The sequence below is a fragment of the Euprymna scolopes genome, chromosome 14 (genome assembly GCF_053919585.1).
Source record: "Euprymna scolopes isolate OS-2025 chromosome 14, ASM5391958v1, whole genome shotgun sequence".
In the NCBI taxonomy this organism is placed as follows: domain Eukaryota; kingdom Metazoa; phylum Mollusca; class Cephalopoda; order Sepiida; family Sepiolidae; genus Euprymna; species Euprymna scolopes.
In genome coordinates, this window is record NC_136495.1 from 68,793,741 (window position 1) to 68,813,284 (window position 19,544).

At 28.2% G+C, this 19,544-nt stretch overlaps 1 protein-coding gene across 21 annotated transcripts in view; it reads left to right on the plus strand.

Moving 5' to 3' along the window:
* Positions 1-19,544, plus strand: part of LOC145293059 (myotubularin-related protein 13-like) — a 508,291-nt gene that overhangs the window by 451,619 nt on the left and 37,128 nt on the right. For 9 of the 21 annotated variants that reach the window (XM_080139396.1, XM_080139398.1, XM_080139388.1 and 6 more), the window contains 2 exons: positions 1,250-1,294; positions 14,155-14,196. The exons of 9 other annotated variants lie outside the window; for them this stretch is intronic. In XM_080139396.1, coding sequence (XP_079995522.1) covers positions 1,250-1,294; positions 14,155-14,196 — 87 coding nt within the window. The remainder of the gene's footprint in view (positions 1-1,249; positions 1,295-14,154; positions 14,197-19,544) is intronic. 3 more of the 21 variants (XM_080139394.1, XM_080139397.1, XM_080139403.1) reach the window with 1 other exon arrangement.

Consider the following 19,544-nt stretch of genomic DNA (forward strand, 5'->3'; position numbering starts at 1 on the left):
TTTTATTAGTGTTCTTATTAAACAATAAATAATAAATTAATAATTTTTCCAAAAACCGTAAAAAGTAGTCTTGAACAAAAATACCCCTCCCCCACCTTTAAAAAAAAAAATTCTACTACATTTGTCAATAACTATTGAAATATTAAAAAGAATTTGGTAGAGAAATAGTAACACTTTGTAAATAGTTGAAGAGAGGTTAAAGTTTTTACTTTCCGAAAAGCTAATTTAGAATTGATCTTTTAAATATCTTAGATAGGTAATATTTTGGTTTATTTATCATTAATATTGGAATAATAACTTTAGAAATACATTTTTTTTTTTCATTTTGGTAAATAAGTATTCATATTTATCAAACTGTGAATCAAAATATGGTGGTTTTGATGTAATGTGGAAAGAACAGATGCTTTTTTAAAAAACAATTCTTTAAGATGTATAAATCAATTATTTACATTTTGATATCAGCTCTTAGAATGCTCTTCTTTCATTAAAACTCACAAAGGTTATATCTCAACAATTTAAAAGTTGAATATAAAAAAAATGTTCAACAATTCTTCTTCCAATTATTTTTTATTTTAAATCTTCAAAATGTGTTCGTATGCAAGTTCACGAAAAAATGTATGCCTAATGGTAGCATGCTATATTTTGATTAGTAAAAAGCTAACCAACCAATCTACCAACCAACAATGTAGGGTGTTTCTGCAGTGTAATGGGATTCCACACAAATGTGTTTCAGGTAAAAACACTTATGTACTTGCATATCCTGTTGAAAACAGTATAAGTTCCAGAAATTATGAAAAATAATCCAGTAGAAAAATAACAAGTAAAAATATAATTTATTGAATTATATAGTTTTATCGTTTACTTTAAGTGGAAGAGGTCTTAAAGTGCAATCTATTATTTTTACTTTGCTTTCCTTGTTTTAAATCAAAATTTTCCATTTCAAAATAGAAAATGTCGGACCACCAGTATCTATGATTTTTTGTAAAACGAAAAAAAAAAAAAAAACAGAAAAAAAAACAGATCTACTGGATAATTTTTATAAATTTTTTGAATTTATACTATCAACAACATTACACATAAGTGTTTTTACCTGAAATGTAATTGTTTGAAAACTGCAAAAGCACCCAACTTAATCACTTTTAATGATACTTTATTTGTATGAGTAAAAACCAACAAAAAACAATGTAGTCAACTTGTGTGATTCTACGAAACAACTTTTTAGTGTCTTGTTTGCAATTGTTCATTTCAGTGCCCACTTTCCCTCGGCGGAGGAGGAGATCTGGCTATTGGCAAAGTAATAATAATTCATTTGTAGTATGCCCCCTTCCCACCTGTCAATCCCAGCCACCTTATTCACCCCCACCTCCCCTAAAAGTATCCTGCTCATCCACCTGCATCACTGATTCTTGTCACGCTTTATATCGCTTCAACATGCATTGCCTCAAAAACTGCTTCTATGAGAAGAGACAGTATCCGTCTCTTAACATCAACTCATTTTGACACTGACACTTTGACCAAATCAACATTTTTCTTTCATAGAAAGGATTAGCGTTATGTATATCAGTGGCGATTCAAGGCTCAACTCTAGTCTATCAGCATTTAAGTATATTTGAAGTAACAGAATCTTAATGTTAATATTATTTGGATATTTTGGACTACTATTCTCATACTGAGTGTTATTTTCACAACCTTTTGGTTGATGTAACCTCCAACCTTCTTCCGATGTATCTTGTTAAGCCTTGGAATCTTTCTGTCGAACTTAGGAATCTACACAGAATTTCAAACAGAACTTTATTTAATCTATGTGAGTAGCATGCTCTCATTCCATCAGCCATGACTAAGTAGAAGTCCTAAATAATTTGTAATTGTATTGTAAGTGTTGCATGGATTGAGGATTGAACTTTACACTTCTGGAATAGTGTAACTAGCCATAAATTATACCAAGTACTTTATCCACTATGCCAAGTATCCTTGTGGAATGAGAGCATGGTAACTCAATGGATTAAATAAGGAGTTCCATTCGAAATTCTGTGCAGTTTAATAAGATGTACCTGAAGAAAATTGCTTGTTACACTGACTGAAACGTTATGTGAGTAACACTGAAGATGAGAATAGTACTCCAGATAATGCAAATTATCAATCCTCATCTAAAAAATTCAGCATCTTAATGTGTTGTTTTCATTGATGGTTTATACTTGAATTCAAAAATCATTGTTTTAACTTTGTGCTTCAAAATATTCATTGAAATAAATTATTTATATTGTTCATTAATAAAGGAAGAAAATAAAGATCAAGATAAAAAAAAAAGAATGAAATTAACTTGCCTACTCAAGGTATGCTAGATCTTTTCCCTGTCAAGCTAAAGAAGGAAGGTAAAAAAAAAAAAAGTGTTAAAAGAAATAGAATCAAAATTTATATGCTGTGCAAAGTAAGCTATCAAGATTAAACTGAATACACACTGCTTATGTGATGTATTGCTTTAATTTTGTAATCTGGTTTTAAAATCTAGAATAACTTTTCATATTTAATCTTGATCTGTATTTTATTTTTTTGGGTAATAAAGTAACTGGAAAGGCTCTTCATTGCATGTTTTCATATATACTCACCCTCTTCTCATATAAACCAGGGTCAAAAATTAATCTACATTTATACAGATTCAAAGGAAAAAATGAAAATAACGTGTTTGCTCTCAGCTGATGACTGCAACAAAAGATTGAAAAAACATTCCAAAATCATAACAGTATTTTTAAGTAAAAAAATTGATAAACAGTCTATAAAACTTCTTAAAAAAAGTATTACAAAACAATCTTTTAGTCTTTTTAGGTAGCTAGAAAATACTATCATGGCCACCTTCTGTGTCTTACATTTTTTAAACATAAAAATATCTCTCCGATGATCGGCAAAATTTTCAAATTTTTTTCACCCAAAACAAGACATATTACCACTAGAAACGTTAGGGACTACTATTTATGATGGTGTCTAACAGGGGACCACGAGGAGTTGAGCAGGGGAATGTCTGTTCACATTATATTTAAACTTCTGCAAGTTAGTACTGTCAAGGAAGCAGAAAACAGGAAATTCTAAAGTCTACCAATCCACAGGAAAAAAAACTATTAAAGCAATAGGTTTTCTGGCAAGTAGGGACCCCAACAGTGAATGAGCAGGATTTTTTGCTGCTTGTCAAGTTAGTTAGGTGTATTATGTCGCAGGGGGGCACAAGTACTATGAGTTCAATAGAGCACATTTGATTAAAGTACTTGTAAAACATGTAGAGGAATGCAACATTGTGGTGATGGGGTCATTTAAGAGTGAAAGACTAGTGGTAGATGCACCAGCCTAAATGTGGGAACAGTACTCCATGCATGAGTGAATTGTGGTTTATAAAAATACAAAGATGGTGGATCATCTATTTGAATTACACATTATTAAAAAAAAAAAAATTATGCAAGTTACATACAATATTGTAAACACTATAAAAATCTTAACAAAAAGTTTGTTATCTGTCAGCATTTTACAATAATATTGTAAGGTTTGCATTATCAAGAGAAATCTCTAAATAGCCCCCCCCCCCCCCCAAAAAAAAAATCGTGCTTTACTTGATTTTTTTTATAACTTGAAAATATATAATTATAGAAAGTAAAAAAAAAAAAAAAAAAAAAAAAAATTTTAAAGGAACGAGAGGAGTTTATTTAGTTTCTAAATTTTTCTGGGTAACAATATGGCGTGCTTTAAATAATTTATTTCATATAATATTATTTTTATAGCAGAATGTATCAATTGAAAAAGAAATACCAATACAATTTATTGGAGTTAAATCTAAATGTATATATGTACTTATAAATGAACTGGATAAATTTGGCAAAATCAAAGAGTCAACTTCTTACCTCCCATCGTTAATTAAAAAACTGAAAATAGAAGCAGGATGGGGGTAGTAAACAAACAAATATATCAAAGAGTTGTTATAACTCTTTTTGATAGACTGCTGGAATTGTTTACAAACATAAATGTTAATTTGTTTATATAGAAGCATAACATAATGAACTATCAAGTGTTATTTTTTTATTTCAATTTTATATGATGATCAATTTTATACCTCTGAATATATTTTTCTAAAAAGTTGTAGTGCATCTGACGAACGTTGATGTCCTAGAGTCACACCACTGATATCAGAATAGACGAATGTAAAAAAAATAAAAATATTTTAATTTTATGTATAGTAACAAAAAATCTCTATGAATTTTTGATCATGATCAGCAGTCGGCTGCTGAAATTTATTTGTTGAAAATAGAATAATATATATTGGAGATTTCTGTTTTGATGCTTAAAATTAGTTTTTTTTTTTTTGTTTGTTTATAAAAAATTTGTTTTACTTTTCTCTATTTATAAAATATTTATTTGAATAAGGCAAATCATTTAAATTTGTTTCTCACATTTATTTTTGATTACTTTCATATTAGCCTTTCTTTATGTTTGGTTGAGGTCATTTTAATTCCTTAAAACATGATTATCTTAAAATTCAATTGATATTGATTAAACTTTGGTTTCAAACAAAAGTTAACATGTTAAAAAAAGAAAATTGTGATAAACTTATTTGAATTGATAAATTTTGTTTTAACATAAAAAACAGCTTTTGAATCTGGGGGAAAAAATATGCAATTTACATTATTTTTTTTTTTCTAAATGATTTTACTATCTGTTATACATTTTAAATTATTATGTAAGAATATAAAAATTTCAAGGTGTAAATTAAGTTACATGATTATATTTTAAAAGCGGTTTCATGGTTTTTAAGCCATTATTTTAAATTGCATGTGCAATTTATAATATTTCATAGTCATGTCCCAAATAACTCCTGTATGCAGTTGATTTTATCTCATCATAGAAATTGTTAAAGAAAAAAAAAAAAAAAAAAAACTATTATAGATCTTTTTTCAAATGAATTCCAATAAATAATTATTCTTTAATATAGAACGTTTTTGGTTTCAATGTTAGAATTATATTTTTAAAACATTTTGCTTATATCGTCAGCAATAATAATGATTAAAATATTTTAGGTTCTATTTTAATAGGTAAACATTGTTTGAATCTATTTATCCTATTAAAACTTTGAGCAGTTCTTATCTTGCCATCGTTTACACTTTCTTCTCTCTCTTTTTTCTTTTCTCTCCATGTTTCTCTTGCCAACCTCCTCCTCCTCTCTCTTCCCCAGCTCTCTCCCTCAAATTATTTATATAATTCCTCTCCTTTCACCACTTCTCTTATTCATTCTTCCTCCCACTATCTCAACCATTCACATATATGTAAAGTGTGCACAATGGCAAGTCATTAAGATAATAACACCAGAGTTTTAATAGTTAACAAATACTAACTCGGAGGGCAACACTTGTCAAGTTATTTCTAAAACTACAAAAAATAATTGTTTTTTTTTTACATTGGGGTCACCACTTATCAAAGCCCAGAGGCTACTCGAGGATAAGGATTAATGGGTATGCATTAGTCATTGTGATTTTAGCGTAGTAAACATTAGTGGGCATTTTATAACTTATGGGAACGGTACCATTAAATCTTATTCAAATACCAGCAATAATTTAACTTAAATTTGAAGGACTTTAAATTTCGGCATTTCTTGCTTGATCTCCATTCGTGTAACCTGTTTATTTTCTATGTTTTTATAGTTATCATTATTGGTTACTTACGGCAATAACTGATATCAGATGATAGAGATGACAGAGGGGAATGATTACTCATAGAATTTTAATTCTAGTTTTAATGGAAGAAATTTGTTGGTTTGGTTATAAAGTGCCATTCAGCCACAAAGGCTGGTCTACCGAATTGAAAATACTAACTACAAGTTCAGAATATTGACTCTTTTGGCTTTGTAGGAATCACTCAAAGCTTGGCATGTTGCTGCTACCAACTATGTAACTACTATTACTACTCCTCTTACTACCACTAGTCTCTACTTCTAACTTATATTGCTAGACTAGATGATTGTTAATTAGTATTTTAGTTTCTGACTGGAACAATAGGATGTTAAAATTTGTTACCTTTGATAAGTGTCAAAATGGCTTTTTTCTTTTTCATTGTTAGCAACTTTATTTATCTGTTTTCTAAAAAAAAAGGGGGGGGGGTAAGATATATGATGCAAGGATGGTTTAAAATGATTGTGATTGAAGGGGGGGGGGTTATGCTGACATATCTGAGGCAGGTTTAAAAAAAAAACAATTGACCCTCACCTCTATCATTACTCCTCCAATACCTTCTCTTTTGGTCAAAAAAAGAAAATGCTCCCAGGAAAGAAGCATTTTCTCTTGACAGTTTTGTCTAAAATACATTACTGATAAACCCTTAGCATGAATGGCAAACCCCCTTCTCTCTCAGGGTCCCAAATACAAGGTAAGTGATTCCTTAGTGTATATTCTACTCCACCTTGATAATCTCATGTTTTGAAACTGGTGGTGGGATGTGCTGGTTCTTGTTCTTTCGTATAGGATTCATCGGAGATCAATCTGTATAAATTTTGCTTTTGTCTTCAGAAAAGTACGAGTCGATGAAGTTGCAACTAAAGCTCATCTGATGCCCAGCTGTGGTATTAAGGCTGAGTGACAGATTCTGAAATGAGAATTTAGTCTTAATTTCATATGGCTCTGGTCAGATCGGTCAAATTAAATTACATAATGATAGAATATATAGATAGAAGGATTTTAAGTTTTTAAATTAAAAACTCTGAGATATGTGTTAAATTCTTGAATTGACTAATAATCTGCTTAATTAAAATGTATATCTAATATTAAACAATCTTTCTATTCTTTTTCTTTCAAGATTGCAAGAATTATATGTAGCAATGTAATATATATATATATATATATATATATATATATATATATATATAATGATAAATGATAAATTTTAAATCTTCAGATTAAGCATAAGAAAAATACATTTAATGTTTTTTTTTTTTTTAACCATGTTACTGATATGATTAAAAAATGGAACATTAAAAAAAAAAAAAAAACAATCTTTACTAGACAATGATTAGTTAAGATGACAATATTGTTGTCCAATTGCATGTGTAACTTTATTCTTTACTAAAATACCCTGTGACTCATTTGGACCAGTTATCATAAAAATAAGATAAAAATATCATTTTATAATGAAAAACTATGTTTACTGATATAGAATAAGAAAGTTGAGGCAAAACTGTTGGAAAAGATTTAAACATTTTTCTTATATATATATATATATATATATATATATATATATATGAACTAAATTATAAATATATGAAATGTAAAATATAATTTAAACACTAATTGAATGGACACACTATCTTTGTATTATTTTTTTAAATGAATAAATAAAACTTATGTACACATTTAAAAAAAAAAATTGATCTCCTTTGTAATAAGTTTAAAGAAATAATAATTTAAAAAAATTCTTGAGCAGTTATTTCTTGGCCTGTAATAAAATCTTGAGCAAATTGACTCAGAAAATCTCAATGGTATTTTTTTTTTACTAAAAGCTCAACTTCCTAAATTTTTAAAAGATGTTTTCAACTTGTTTATATTGTGTCAATCGGTCGTCACATATCAATCTTGCAAGATTACTGGAATACACCTAGTAATTTTTTTTCTATTAGTGCCAGAGATTTTGCTAAGAAAATGTTAATTTATAAATGTATAGCTTCTTTGCTGGGTTTTCGTCAGAAGTCACAGTTTTGATAAATTCATTTATATAAACTTCATTAAAAAAGGAAAAACAAACATCATGTCAGAATTTTTAAATTTATAAAGTTGTGATCAGTAAGTTCTAAAATGTATATTTATTTTATTAAATGTTTAAATAAAAAATATTTCTTAAAATAAGTGATACTAAAAAACGTAATATTGATTTTGCTAGAAATTGCTTTATATAAATATTAATGTTGATTGAAAATGTTAAGCTTGAATTGATATTTGAACTATTTTTAAATAGCTGCAGTGTAACCTCAATTTTATTGATAAATTTTATTCTAAACTGAAAACTGCAATTTTTTTATAGTCAACAACAAAACACTTTGAACACATATCTAAAAGTATGAATATGGAATGAGTGAATGAGGTTTTAATAAATCTCTTTAACTAAAAACAAATATTATTTTTGTCAATTTTGTCAAGTAAACAATATTTTCCCTGTATTAAATAGTTATAGCTCTAAAAAAAAAAACAAAAAAAAAACACGTTTTAAAAACAATTTTTTGTGTGTTTCTTACAGTTATCACCAATAGAAAATGATGAAATTTTTAAGTTTTACTTTTTGCTTGAATAGAATCGCTGATGTCTATAGACATCTTAAAATCTATTTTGCTTGTCACCATTTAAAAACACCTACTTTTTTAAAAGCTTTTATCAAATGTTTTCTCGCCCTCTTTCTGCTCATATCTTCAAACAGGAATCTCTACTACCTTCGACCTTGTCTTCCCAAAATGTTTGAATACCTTCATACCTTTTTGTGGATGCATTTTCAATCTCTTCATTCTGTTTTTGATTTGATATGTCTTCTCTCCATTTTCTGTATTGAATATCATCTCTATTATCTGTGTTGTAATGATTGTTTCAGTTTTACGTTTGATTCATACAAGCTCATCAAAAACGACCAAATTTATGAAATGCTAACTGCTGATTATTTACCCCCCACCCTTTTTTTTTTTCACAAAAAACATGTGTTCACACTTCAAGTTAAGAGAACAACTTAATTTGTTTTCTATTAGAAAGTTAAATAATTATTTTACATAAAAAGTATATAAAAAAAAACTATTTAAATTAAAAGTAATTTTTGATCAAATTCAAATCTTAAAAATGTTCATTTTCTAATGATGTGTGTAAAATTGATGTGCAACTATTTCCCAAGATTGCCTCACATTCTACTGCATCTCAAGATATTTTGTTTCTAATTAAACTAATCCATTTTTTGTTCATAATTTCACTAATCAAGTTTTTTTTTTCACTTTTTAAGTAAAGTGAATCTAAATTCAAAGTTGTTTTGATGTTTTTCTTTTGAGTGTTACTTTTTTGTTTATTTTTTTTGTTTTCAAAAAGATTTTGCTATCTTATTCTTGTACTAAAAGCAATGGGAGGCAACATGCAAAAAAACACATTCTAACAACAATCTTAATCTTTATTTAATCCTCATACATCTTTTTACTACAAAAATATTTGGAATCAAATTTAATTATCTTAATATATATTTTTTCGATAGATGCCATAGCTTTTTGACAGAATATTGTCAAAAATCTATTTTTATAGTAAGAAAAAAAACATTTTACACTCTTTTGTAACTCCACATTTGAATTATGATATACGATTAATGTATTTAATTATAAAATAAATCCTTATCTATATTGTTATAATAAATTCATTTTAAAGAAAAATAGAAAAGCTGTAAGCTATTTTGTCCTATGAAAGATGTTAAATTATGATTTTTTTCCTCCATAAGCAAGTTTTTATTGGTATTAATGTAATCAATAGTAATTGCATAAATCAAAACAATGGAAATATTAATCCTAATAAATACATGAATTGGATTAGTTATTAAAAATGGGCTTAATCATTTGGTTGCTTTCCTACTTAAGTATAATATATTAATACTATAATAGATTTAATAATCTAGTTGATATACTATATCAGGGAGCATTATTTTTGTATTTAAATGTAATTGAAGGAATATTTTTGAAACTGTTTTTCTTTCATTTCTTATGTTTTAAAACCAGCTTCTTAAATCGCAAATGAAAAAGAAATAATTTAATTAGCATAAAAATGAAATAGAATGTTTTGCTTGTTAAATTTGTTTTACTTGAATAAAAAAAAATGGCTATTTTAAGATGTTCTGGCCATTTATCTTAAATAATTTCTGCCAACATTTTGTGTATTTGGCAATTTTTTTTAGTTAATCTCAAACTATTTTTTCCTACATTTAACTGCATATGAATGCTATTGTAGTGACCTTGGACATTTTAATGGTAAAAAGTTATGAATCCAATTTAATAAAACAAAAAAAGAATGTTTAAATTAAAAGCATTTTTTCCTAGATTTTGTGTGTGTATATTAAACAAAACTGAATATTTTGAAGGAACAAAGATTTTGTTATAGATAGTTTACTTTGGAAGTTCATTTTTAAAAGCCGTCCAACATATGCCAACATGTAAGACAGATAATACACGAAAATGAGATAAATATTATATAAGTGTAACATTGTATTAAACATCCATGTTTATATGTAGGTCGGATTAGAGATAATGACCAGTGTTATTTAACATTGTCTTCCAAGATTTGGTTGGAAGACAGAAAGTCTCTGCAATTAAAACAATTTTTAATATTTTTAAAATGTAAAAAAATGATAGAAATTTATTGCAAGTTTTTCTATCAAACTTTTGATTTTATTTGTATTAAGATTCCTCTTAAAAATTATGTAAAAATAAGAATTGAATAAAATCTAACAAAATTTACTTTTTTTAAATTTTGATTCATGTGGATTGGCTAATTTAAAATAATAAAAAAATTCTTTTAAAATGTAAATTATTTTAAGGTAAGTATCAAACTACAAACATATTGCATAGTTAAACAAAATAATTGAATGAAAATGCATTTTTTTTTTTTATCGTCTGACACTAAATTCTTTCAATGTCAGATTTCTATATATTTTTTCTGATTGACTAGTTAGTATTTCTGATTAGTATTTAATTATAGTAAAATACATTTCGATCCAGTTTTGTTCTATTTAGATTTTCTTTTGTGAAATTTTATTTTTGAGATGCTGTAATGATGGAAACTCCCTCTGTTAAGCTCTCTCATATTATCTTTTGTTGCATGGCCTTAGAATTAGCTCTGATAAAAAAAAAAAACAAGCTTCTTACATTCATATTGATTATATGTTTTTCATGTTTGCATTTTAGTCAAGCCTTATACTCACTTTAGTTCAAGTGAAATTAATAAATTCAATCTATTTGCTTTATTCTCTTTTTTAAATTCATTTTCTTCAGAGCCTTGCTTTTTTGTTTTGATTTTGTTGCTAAATAATCTGAGGTCTAAAATCCTGTGTTCTCTGTAAATTCATCTACAATGACAATTCATCTATGTCTATTTACAATATACAAACTTCTCTTTTTTTTTAATTCTAAATTTTTTTTCACATAGAATATATTTAAAGATATTTTTCAACAATGAATATTAAATTTGGAGAAAAAAAACAACAAAAAACAACACTCTCCTTTCAAAAAAAAAAAAAAAGTTCTATTATTATACATTTTTATGTAATATTTTAAATTTAATATACAGTATATAAATAATTTAAGGAGAGTGGACATTTTTTTTAATGGAGTTAATAATTATACTTAATAACATTATTAAAACTCATGTTAATTTTTTAATTGATTCCTTTGTGAAATCATTTATAATTTAGTAGTCACTAATTTTTTTCTTTTTAAAATCCAAACATTGGTATTACATTAGGGAAAAAGGCATCAAACAGATGCTTTAAAATTTTCACAAATTGTGTTTTTATCATGCTGCATTGTAATTTTAATAGAAATAATTTTTGGTTTAATTAATCTATTGAATTATTTTTTTGTTATAAATATTTTTATCAAAATACTTAAATTGTTATAGTTTTTCTTAAACAAATATAATTTTCATACTCGCTTTTTACATAACCTTCAAGACCAATTGTACGCATAAATGGATTCTTGTAGATGAATTAGCTGACCACTATGCACAATCTCATTTTATTGCTGCTCTTTTATTTGCTGTCTTTAAATCTTTATTTAGAATGAAAAAAATCTATATGTAAAAATAAAATAGATCATCATATTGCTATTTATGTTTAGCAATAAAATATATGAAGGAGGGACAGACAAATATCTTTTTAGTCTTTGGGCAATAATAAATTACTGTTAAGTTCTTAATTTTTTGTTTGCAAAAAATTTTTTTTATCTATTTTCTGCTGAACAAGTGTTTTATACAAGCTGGCCGATACAATTATAAATAGAATAAAATAACCCCCTTCAATCTGGAGAAACAATGAATTTCCTGCAAGGAAGTTTGTATAGTGAGTCTATAGTGAAGTAAGGGTTGGGTAATCCTAAACCACATCTCTTCTAAACTTCATTGCTTTGATCCAGTGGTAAAGAAGTTCAAGACAACTTAAAAGAATGCTAGAATAAGCAGAGAAAACTGGTGTTATTTCAGGGGTTTTCCTTATCCTAAACCAGTTGTGCAACCAAGGCTCGAGTTTATTCAACCTTTATTTTTAATGAAATACAAAATAAATTTGAATATATGAATATTCAGTGAGTTGATTAGTTCTTTTATATAATTTCTCATTAATTTTTTTTTTTTTTTTTTTTTTTTTAAAGTCTATCAGCAAGAATAATATATATAAAAATCAGTCTTTCTTTGAACATAATATATAATAACAACAGCAGTCGTGTTTTTATCAAGTAGTTCTTTATTGGCATTTTTTTCTGCTCTCAACCATCTTATATTTGTGACTTTGGGATTAATTCTTCAATTCATCATCTGTAGATTCTGAGTTTTTATCTTTGAATTTCCTTCTAAGATAAAAGAACAAAATTTCTTGTGTATGTATGTATGTATGTATGTATGTATATATATATATATATATATATATATATATATATATATATATATATATATATATATATTCAAAACAACACATTGCTCCAGTTTTTGAGCATCATTATGGAGTCGGTGACTATTTGAAAGATCAGTTTTCTACATTTTGCCCTAGGAATGGTGAGTTTTGAGCAGAAAGCCTTCCGAATTCACAAAACTAAATTCAGTTATTCCAGTGCAGCATACATTTCAAAGATCATTTGACATTAATCCACCCTTTTCTAAGGGTATTCAACAGTTTCAAAAGTGTGTGTAAAGGAAAACACCTATGGCATCACAAATTTTGAAGGAACAAATGGTGATCAAATCTGTGTTCGAGTCGAACTAACCCCCCCCCCCCACAAAAAAAAAACCGAACTGTTAGCTTACAATCTTTCAATCTACTACTTTTGCATATGCAATTGTGTCTTGGAACTGCACCAGAAACATCAATGGTGAAATAGAAATCCTAAAGGCCAAAGCTTAATTATTAAAAATTCAAAATTCGACCCCCCCCCCAAAAAAAAAAAATACAATAATTTCAGGACAAACTCTGTCATAATAATTCAAAAATTATCAAAAGAAATCCTTATATATATGCAAACATTATCAGAATCCTAAATCAGTTTCTAAAATAGACAAGACATAACTGAAGATGTCTTGATAAAAGCAATGTTAGTTAGGAAACCCACATAAGTTATGCTGCATTATGAATGAGATCCTATTGCCAGGGGCAGAATTTCTAATATGCAACATAGTTCATTGTATTGTGGCTAACAGGAAACCTGGGAGATTCATAAAAAATATGATAGTTTTAATCTGCCAACAAGCAAATTAGTAGGCTACATGAATTATGCTCATTTTTGACATTCTTTCGATGATATCAACATGCAAGCATTTAGTATTCATATTTTTGATTTATGAAATAAAAGCTAAATTCTTTAGAAGCGGAATTTGAAAGTTGTTATTGCCTATCTATAAGAAAAAAAGAAACGCTAATGTGAATAATAGAACTCATGTGTTAGATTATGTTAGAATTCATCTTACAATGTTATCAATGTGTGATGCATTAAAGTTTGGCTTAAGGTTCACAAGCAATTACATCTATACTTTTTTTTTTTTTTTTTTTAAATTGTTATAATCTAAATTTCTTTCAAAATTGTTCGTGTTCGCCTCACTGTTGTTTTCAAGTGCAAGAAAATATGATTAAAAAAATTTTTTTTTTTTCCCTTCACTCACCATTTCATTTGTGTTTATGATCTTGATTTTGCCCTTGTTTACTTTCCCTCCTCTCAAATGTAAATTTGTTTTAATCTAAATCAAATTATCTCCCCTTCCCACCCGTCTGAAATCAAAACAAAGATCTCATTATTGTTGATCTGTCTCTTAATATCATTTTGGCAGCATAAAAAAAAAAAAAAAAAAAAAAATCAAATTTAAGTGTTTTTTTCATTTGATCCATTTCTGTTTTTATTTCTTTTTTTTTTTTTTCCGTAATGTGTTGTAGGGGCGCGTTCTTCTACTTCTCACCACATGTCAATCAGGAGAGGTAATTAGTCAGTTACTAGGTTACCAACCAACACACTAAAATGCTAAACTGTCTTGCTGGCTGTGTAGAGCTGCAATTTTCTAAACAACCAAATATTATCATTTTTCTTTTTCACTAATGCCTTTTTAATATATATTTTTTTTTTTGTATCCTTTAACTCATTACTCCCAACCATAATTTAATAATAATCATCTTATCCTTTCCAGCTTTCTCTTATATAACAACTGCCGGAAATTCATCTAAGGTTACTTTGTGAAATATTTAACTCATAAAGTCCCAGGGTATCTAATATTTTTACTATTGAGCTGAAACTTGATGTAATAACTAAACATTCGTTAGAATATACAAATTAAAAGAAAAAAAGTTATTTCATATAGAAAGCGAAATATTAACTCGTATAAATAGGATACTAGGTACATGTAATATGCTTTAGAAATCAAAGAGTCTATACATTCAAGATAAAATTTACACCTTATGGTAAGGAGAAAAACAGTTTACACAAAGAGTTGCATTGTACTTTTTGCAATAAATTAGTGGCTTACTATTGCAAGTTCATACATCATCAAATAAATTGAATTTAAGGAAATTTTACAAGAATTTTAAAGAGGATTCCAACAACTCTCAGAGTGAAGTTGATGGATAGAAATGAACGTTTCCTTTTCTTTAGAATAATTATGCAGTAAGCAATACTATTCTATATTACATTGAACAACAATTTTTTTACTTTTTGAATATTGTCTAGATTTCTACAACTGATTTAGGGTATTTTTGCATCAGGAAACGGCATTCGTTTCTCTCCATAAAGTCAGTTTTTTTTGTGCTAAGTTGATTTGATAAAAATCATATCTTGTGAAAAAATCGATTACATTTTTGTGGTATTATCAGCTGATTTTTTGTCAACACATATCTTAAATATGTTTTTAAGAGAAAAATGTTTTTGTCAGCAACATATATTGATAACCTGATATAAACATTGAAAAAATTGAATGGTGGGCATTTATAAAGATAAGTACGTGTAAACTGCATGTTGCTTTGCCATTGTTCAGACTTCAGTTTCTTTGAATTCCTGGAATGCTCAGCAGCAGGGAGGTCTCTGTTCAGATTCCAAAAGTAGTCAGCCATCATGGCTGCGTCCCAACGACCCTAATATCTTTTAAATCCTGATGTAATCTCTCCCTGCTTGTCACTTATTGAACCCAGGTTCTCAGGAAACGAGTCTATATGTAGTGCATCTTAATGCTTGTGTTGCAGTCCAGGTTTATGACAGCAGTATGTTGTTGACAAGTTCTGTGTAATTTCTGGCCTTATTGTCAAGAAAGTTTTTCACTATCAGAACAAATGCCTTCCATGCTTCCAGTTCCACATTGTTCATTGAGTTTTTGAACTCTGCATCTCTGAATTGCAGGATCTGAGGACCATCAAGGATACTAGCTTTCAACTTTTCCATGAGCAATCCTGGAAAAGCCTGAAGCAGTCACCATCCTTGTCTGAAGCCTTGATGAACTGCTTGATTAAGCTAAGCTTGATATGCAGCAGTGGGAAGATGACGTTCCTTTCTTTGCAAGGCATCAATTCCTCATGCACAAGCAAGTCCTGCTTCGTGTATGTGGAGCACCAAGTTTTGGAAGGTTTCAATGTTTTATGACTTCAAGCTGAACCTTTTTTTACATAATCACCCAGAATTATCAGACTTGAATATTTCTTGTCATTAAACTAATCATTTCCAATCGGAATAATTATTTGATATGGCATTTTACCTCCACCAACTTCTTTTAAAATGCTTCACACGTGTATATGTGAACAAAAAAAAAAAGAAGAAAAAAAAAAAGACATGCAACCATAGCTCAAAAACTTGACCTGATTGAGCAAAACCAATGTGATATTTTGGATTTTGTGCATCACATTCATCCTAAATCAGTTGAAAAAACGCAGGCAACAAATTTGTTGTTGACCAGTGTTATAGATTTTAATAAATTATTTATAGGACAATGATACCTGATGGGTTAATATAGTGTTTGTTCTTTCATCTTCAATATTCCATTGAATTTTACTAATCAAAACACAGCATGATGTATACATTATGATCTAACTTGTAATCATAAAGAACTAATGGATGTTAACATTTTCTCCAAACATTCACGTAACAAAATTGTATTCAGTTAATTTGTATTTCTGTCTAAACAAGAAATGTATTTAAATTAACCTGTTTTAAACTATCAGTGAAATGGTGGCATTTTATGTGATTCTTAATTTTATTAGTTTAAATGGATGTCACTCAGTATTATTTATTAAACTTATGACAACTATTCCAATGCTTTGATAACTTGCTTATTACATTATGTATTAAAACAAAATAAAAAATATCTGCTCATGCATATCTTTTTGATTATTCAGACAACTGTCTTGTTATATTCACAATCTTTTGGCTGATGGGATTTTTTTACTTTCTTCAGGCGTTTTTTTTCGAATTTGAAAACTTGGTACCTCTGCACTTGTTAAACTATGCTGTAATAATGTTAACACGGGGAAAGGAGAGTGCTTTGTAACTATTCTGTACTTTCGCCTAACAATTTAATTAAAAAAATAAAAAATCGTTAAATTTTAATTTAACTTGAAAATACTCTTTTAAAAATAACGCAGTTCAATAAGTACATAAGCACCAAAAACTTTATAGTAGGACTCTACAGCTTGCATTGAAATTTGAATTGAATACTTTATGAACAGTTCAGTTCCAAACTGTTTACAGAATTTAGCATAAATAATTGGTTCTTGTCCAAAATTCTCTGCATATTAAAAAAGAAAAATTTGTATTATGTACGTACGTGTAACAAAACAAAAATATCATATTCCAAAAAACACAAACTGATCAAGTCGTTTTATTTTTAAATAAGAAAATAAAATTTTATGAATATCTCGGAAGTGCCTGTTTCATTTACTATTTTGCAAAATATCTCAAAAAACGGAGATAACTCAACAATACTTCAGCATTACTAAATTTATGTTGTAATGCTTATGAATTCTCGTTAATCACTTAAAAATCATTTCTTTATGACCAATTTGTATGACTTTTGGAATATGGTATTTTCATTTTGCCACAGGTACGTACATCATACAGATTTTTCTTTATTTTTATTTTTTTGGTACATGGGTAATTCTGGACAAGAACCAAATAATTTCAAGTTGGATGAGCGAAAATTTGTGAATATAACAACCAAAATGAAGTTGGTTATCTGAATAGTCAAAATCAACAATTGTCATCACAAAACCTTACAAACCTGATCATATATCGGACATAGTTTGAAATATTTAATTAATATGTGTAACCTCTAATATCTAAATCTTAGTATTTACCTCTCTTCTATCTTTGTGCGCTAGAAATTCTTATGGTTGCCATCTAGCCATAATACCATTCCCCTATGCCTCTATGTCCAGACGTATGTATGAGGTGTCATACATTTGGCAAAACTGATGCATCCAAATGTAGAAGACTAGACAATTCACACGTTTCTGTATACAGGAGTGTGAAAGTATTATTTTTTTTTTTTTTTTGTATATTTATTTAAACGTAATACAGAAATATATGATGTAGATTAAAATAGAAAACGATTTACTTGAATTAAATGTGGACTTTCCATGAACCTCACAAATAAATAAAGCCAAGTCTCCTCCTCCTCCTCCCTCTTACAGAGTTATTAACGATTTTCTGGCAGTTATTTTGTTTTTCTTTTTGGCTTTGATTACCTGCCCTCGTCATTTACCCAGTTCAATGATTACCTGTCTCTTTCATATACCCAGCTCAATTAGTAGTTTAAATAATTCAAAGATGACAACCATGCATTAGTTTTCGAGCTATATATATTTTTTTTCTTGTATTCCTATCAAATATTTTTCTCCTTTCCAACAACAAATATTCATTATTCTTGGCTGGTTATCATCTTTTTCTTATATCCACAAATACTCAGTTTTGTGGATATAATAAGCGTGATTGTGTTTTTTCTTCTCTTTTTTCCCCAATCTCCTTCTGACCTTTTGCTTGTGTCTTTCATACTCATCAGACTCTGGGCATGTCTCAATCTGGTATACAGCATGTGCCTGTCATACATATGAACTTTTGGTAAAAAAAAATGTTTTGTTTTTAAAAGCTTTTGGCTCTTGAATATGGCTCGATTCTGTTTGGCTGAAGCTGTAATCCTATGCTTTTCTAAAAAAAAAAAAAAAAAAAAATTTCTGCCCACCTTAGTTTTTACTCTGGCCATCTTAGTTGTTGATAATAAGACCTGTTACTGTTTAAAGAAAACAGAAAATCTCTTCACCTAAGTTTCTATTTTAATATATCATTTTTTATTTTAATGGAAAAAAAAACTACTTTAACATATATCATATAAGAGATTGCAAAGAAAAATTTCATGTAAAAATAAAAAAAAATAAAAAATCATTCTTTCAGATTTGCAAAACCAAAGAAAAAAAAATGTTTTTATTACAAATGAATAAAAAAATATGAGAAAAAATGCTCGTATAAGGAAGAAGAAATGGGATTTGTGATCAGCTTTTTAACTTTTTTTTTTTTTTTTTTTACACAGAGATCACCACTTATCAAGGCCCGGAAGCCACTCAGGGATAAGGGTTATTGCAAGTACATTACGTTAGTGAGGAGATTTGATGAAGTGTTTACTTAAGGGGGCGGTTCATTAGGAATTTGTTAACATTAGACTTGAAGACATCCAAGTTGTAGTCCGGAGGGAAGCAGGCAGACGGAACAGAGTTCCACAGGTGTGCAGTTCTAAGAAAGAAGCTTTGTTCATGAAATCCGCGTTTTGATTTAGGCACAGATATAGAGTGGGGGAAATTTTTCACAGTGGATTCAGCTAGACGGGTGTTTTTACATTCACCCCTACAAGACATATCATCACTTGGATGTAAGGGGGCTATTATTTGGGACCATGCCTAGGAAAGATTAACAAGATGTTGGTTTACATTACATTTAAACTTCTGCATATTAGTACAGTCAGGGAGCAGAACAGGAAAGGAATTTCAAAGTCTAGCTGTATTGAATATTTTATTTTTATATTTCAAGCAGTCCTCCATAGAGGATATAGTTAAGACTCAGCATTCCTATCCCATCGCAGTTTACCACCTAATGAAGGCCAGAGGAATAGTTGACTGAAATGTGAAACAATTAGAAGATGACGATAATATAGATCGCAGGTAAAGAAATGACCTGTTTTGCTATTTTAAAGCAGCGCTCAAAAAATGTTCAAGATTTATTTATTTAGTTATTTTTTTTAGGAATGAATTTAAAATCTTATTGTTATGGTAATTTTTTTTTTTTTTTTCATGGAAACTTGTGT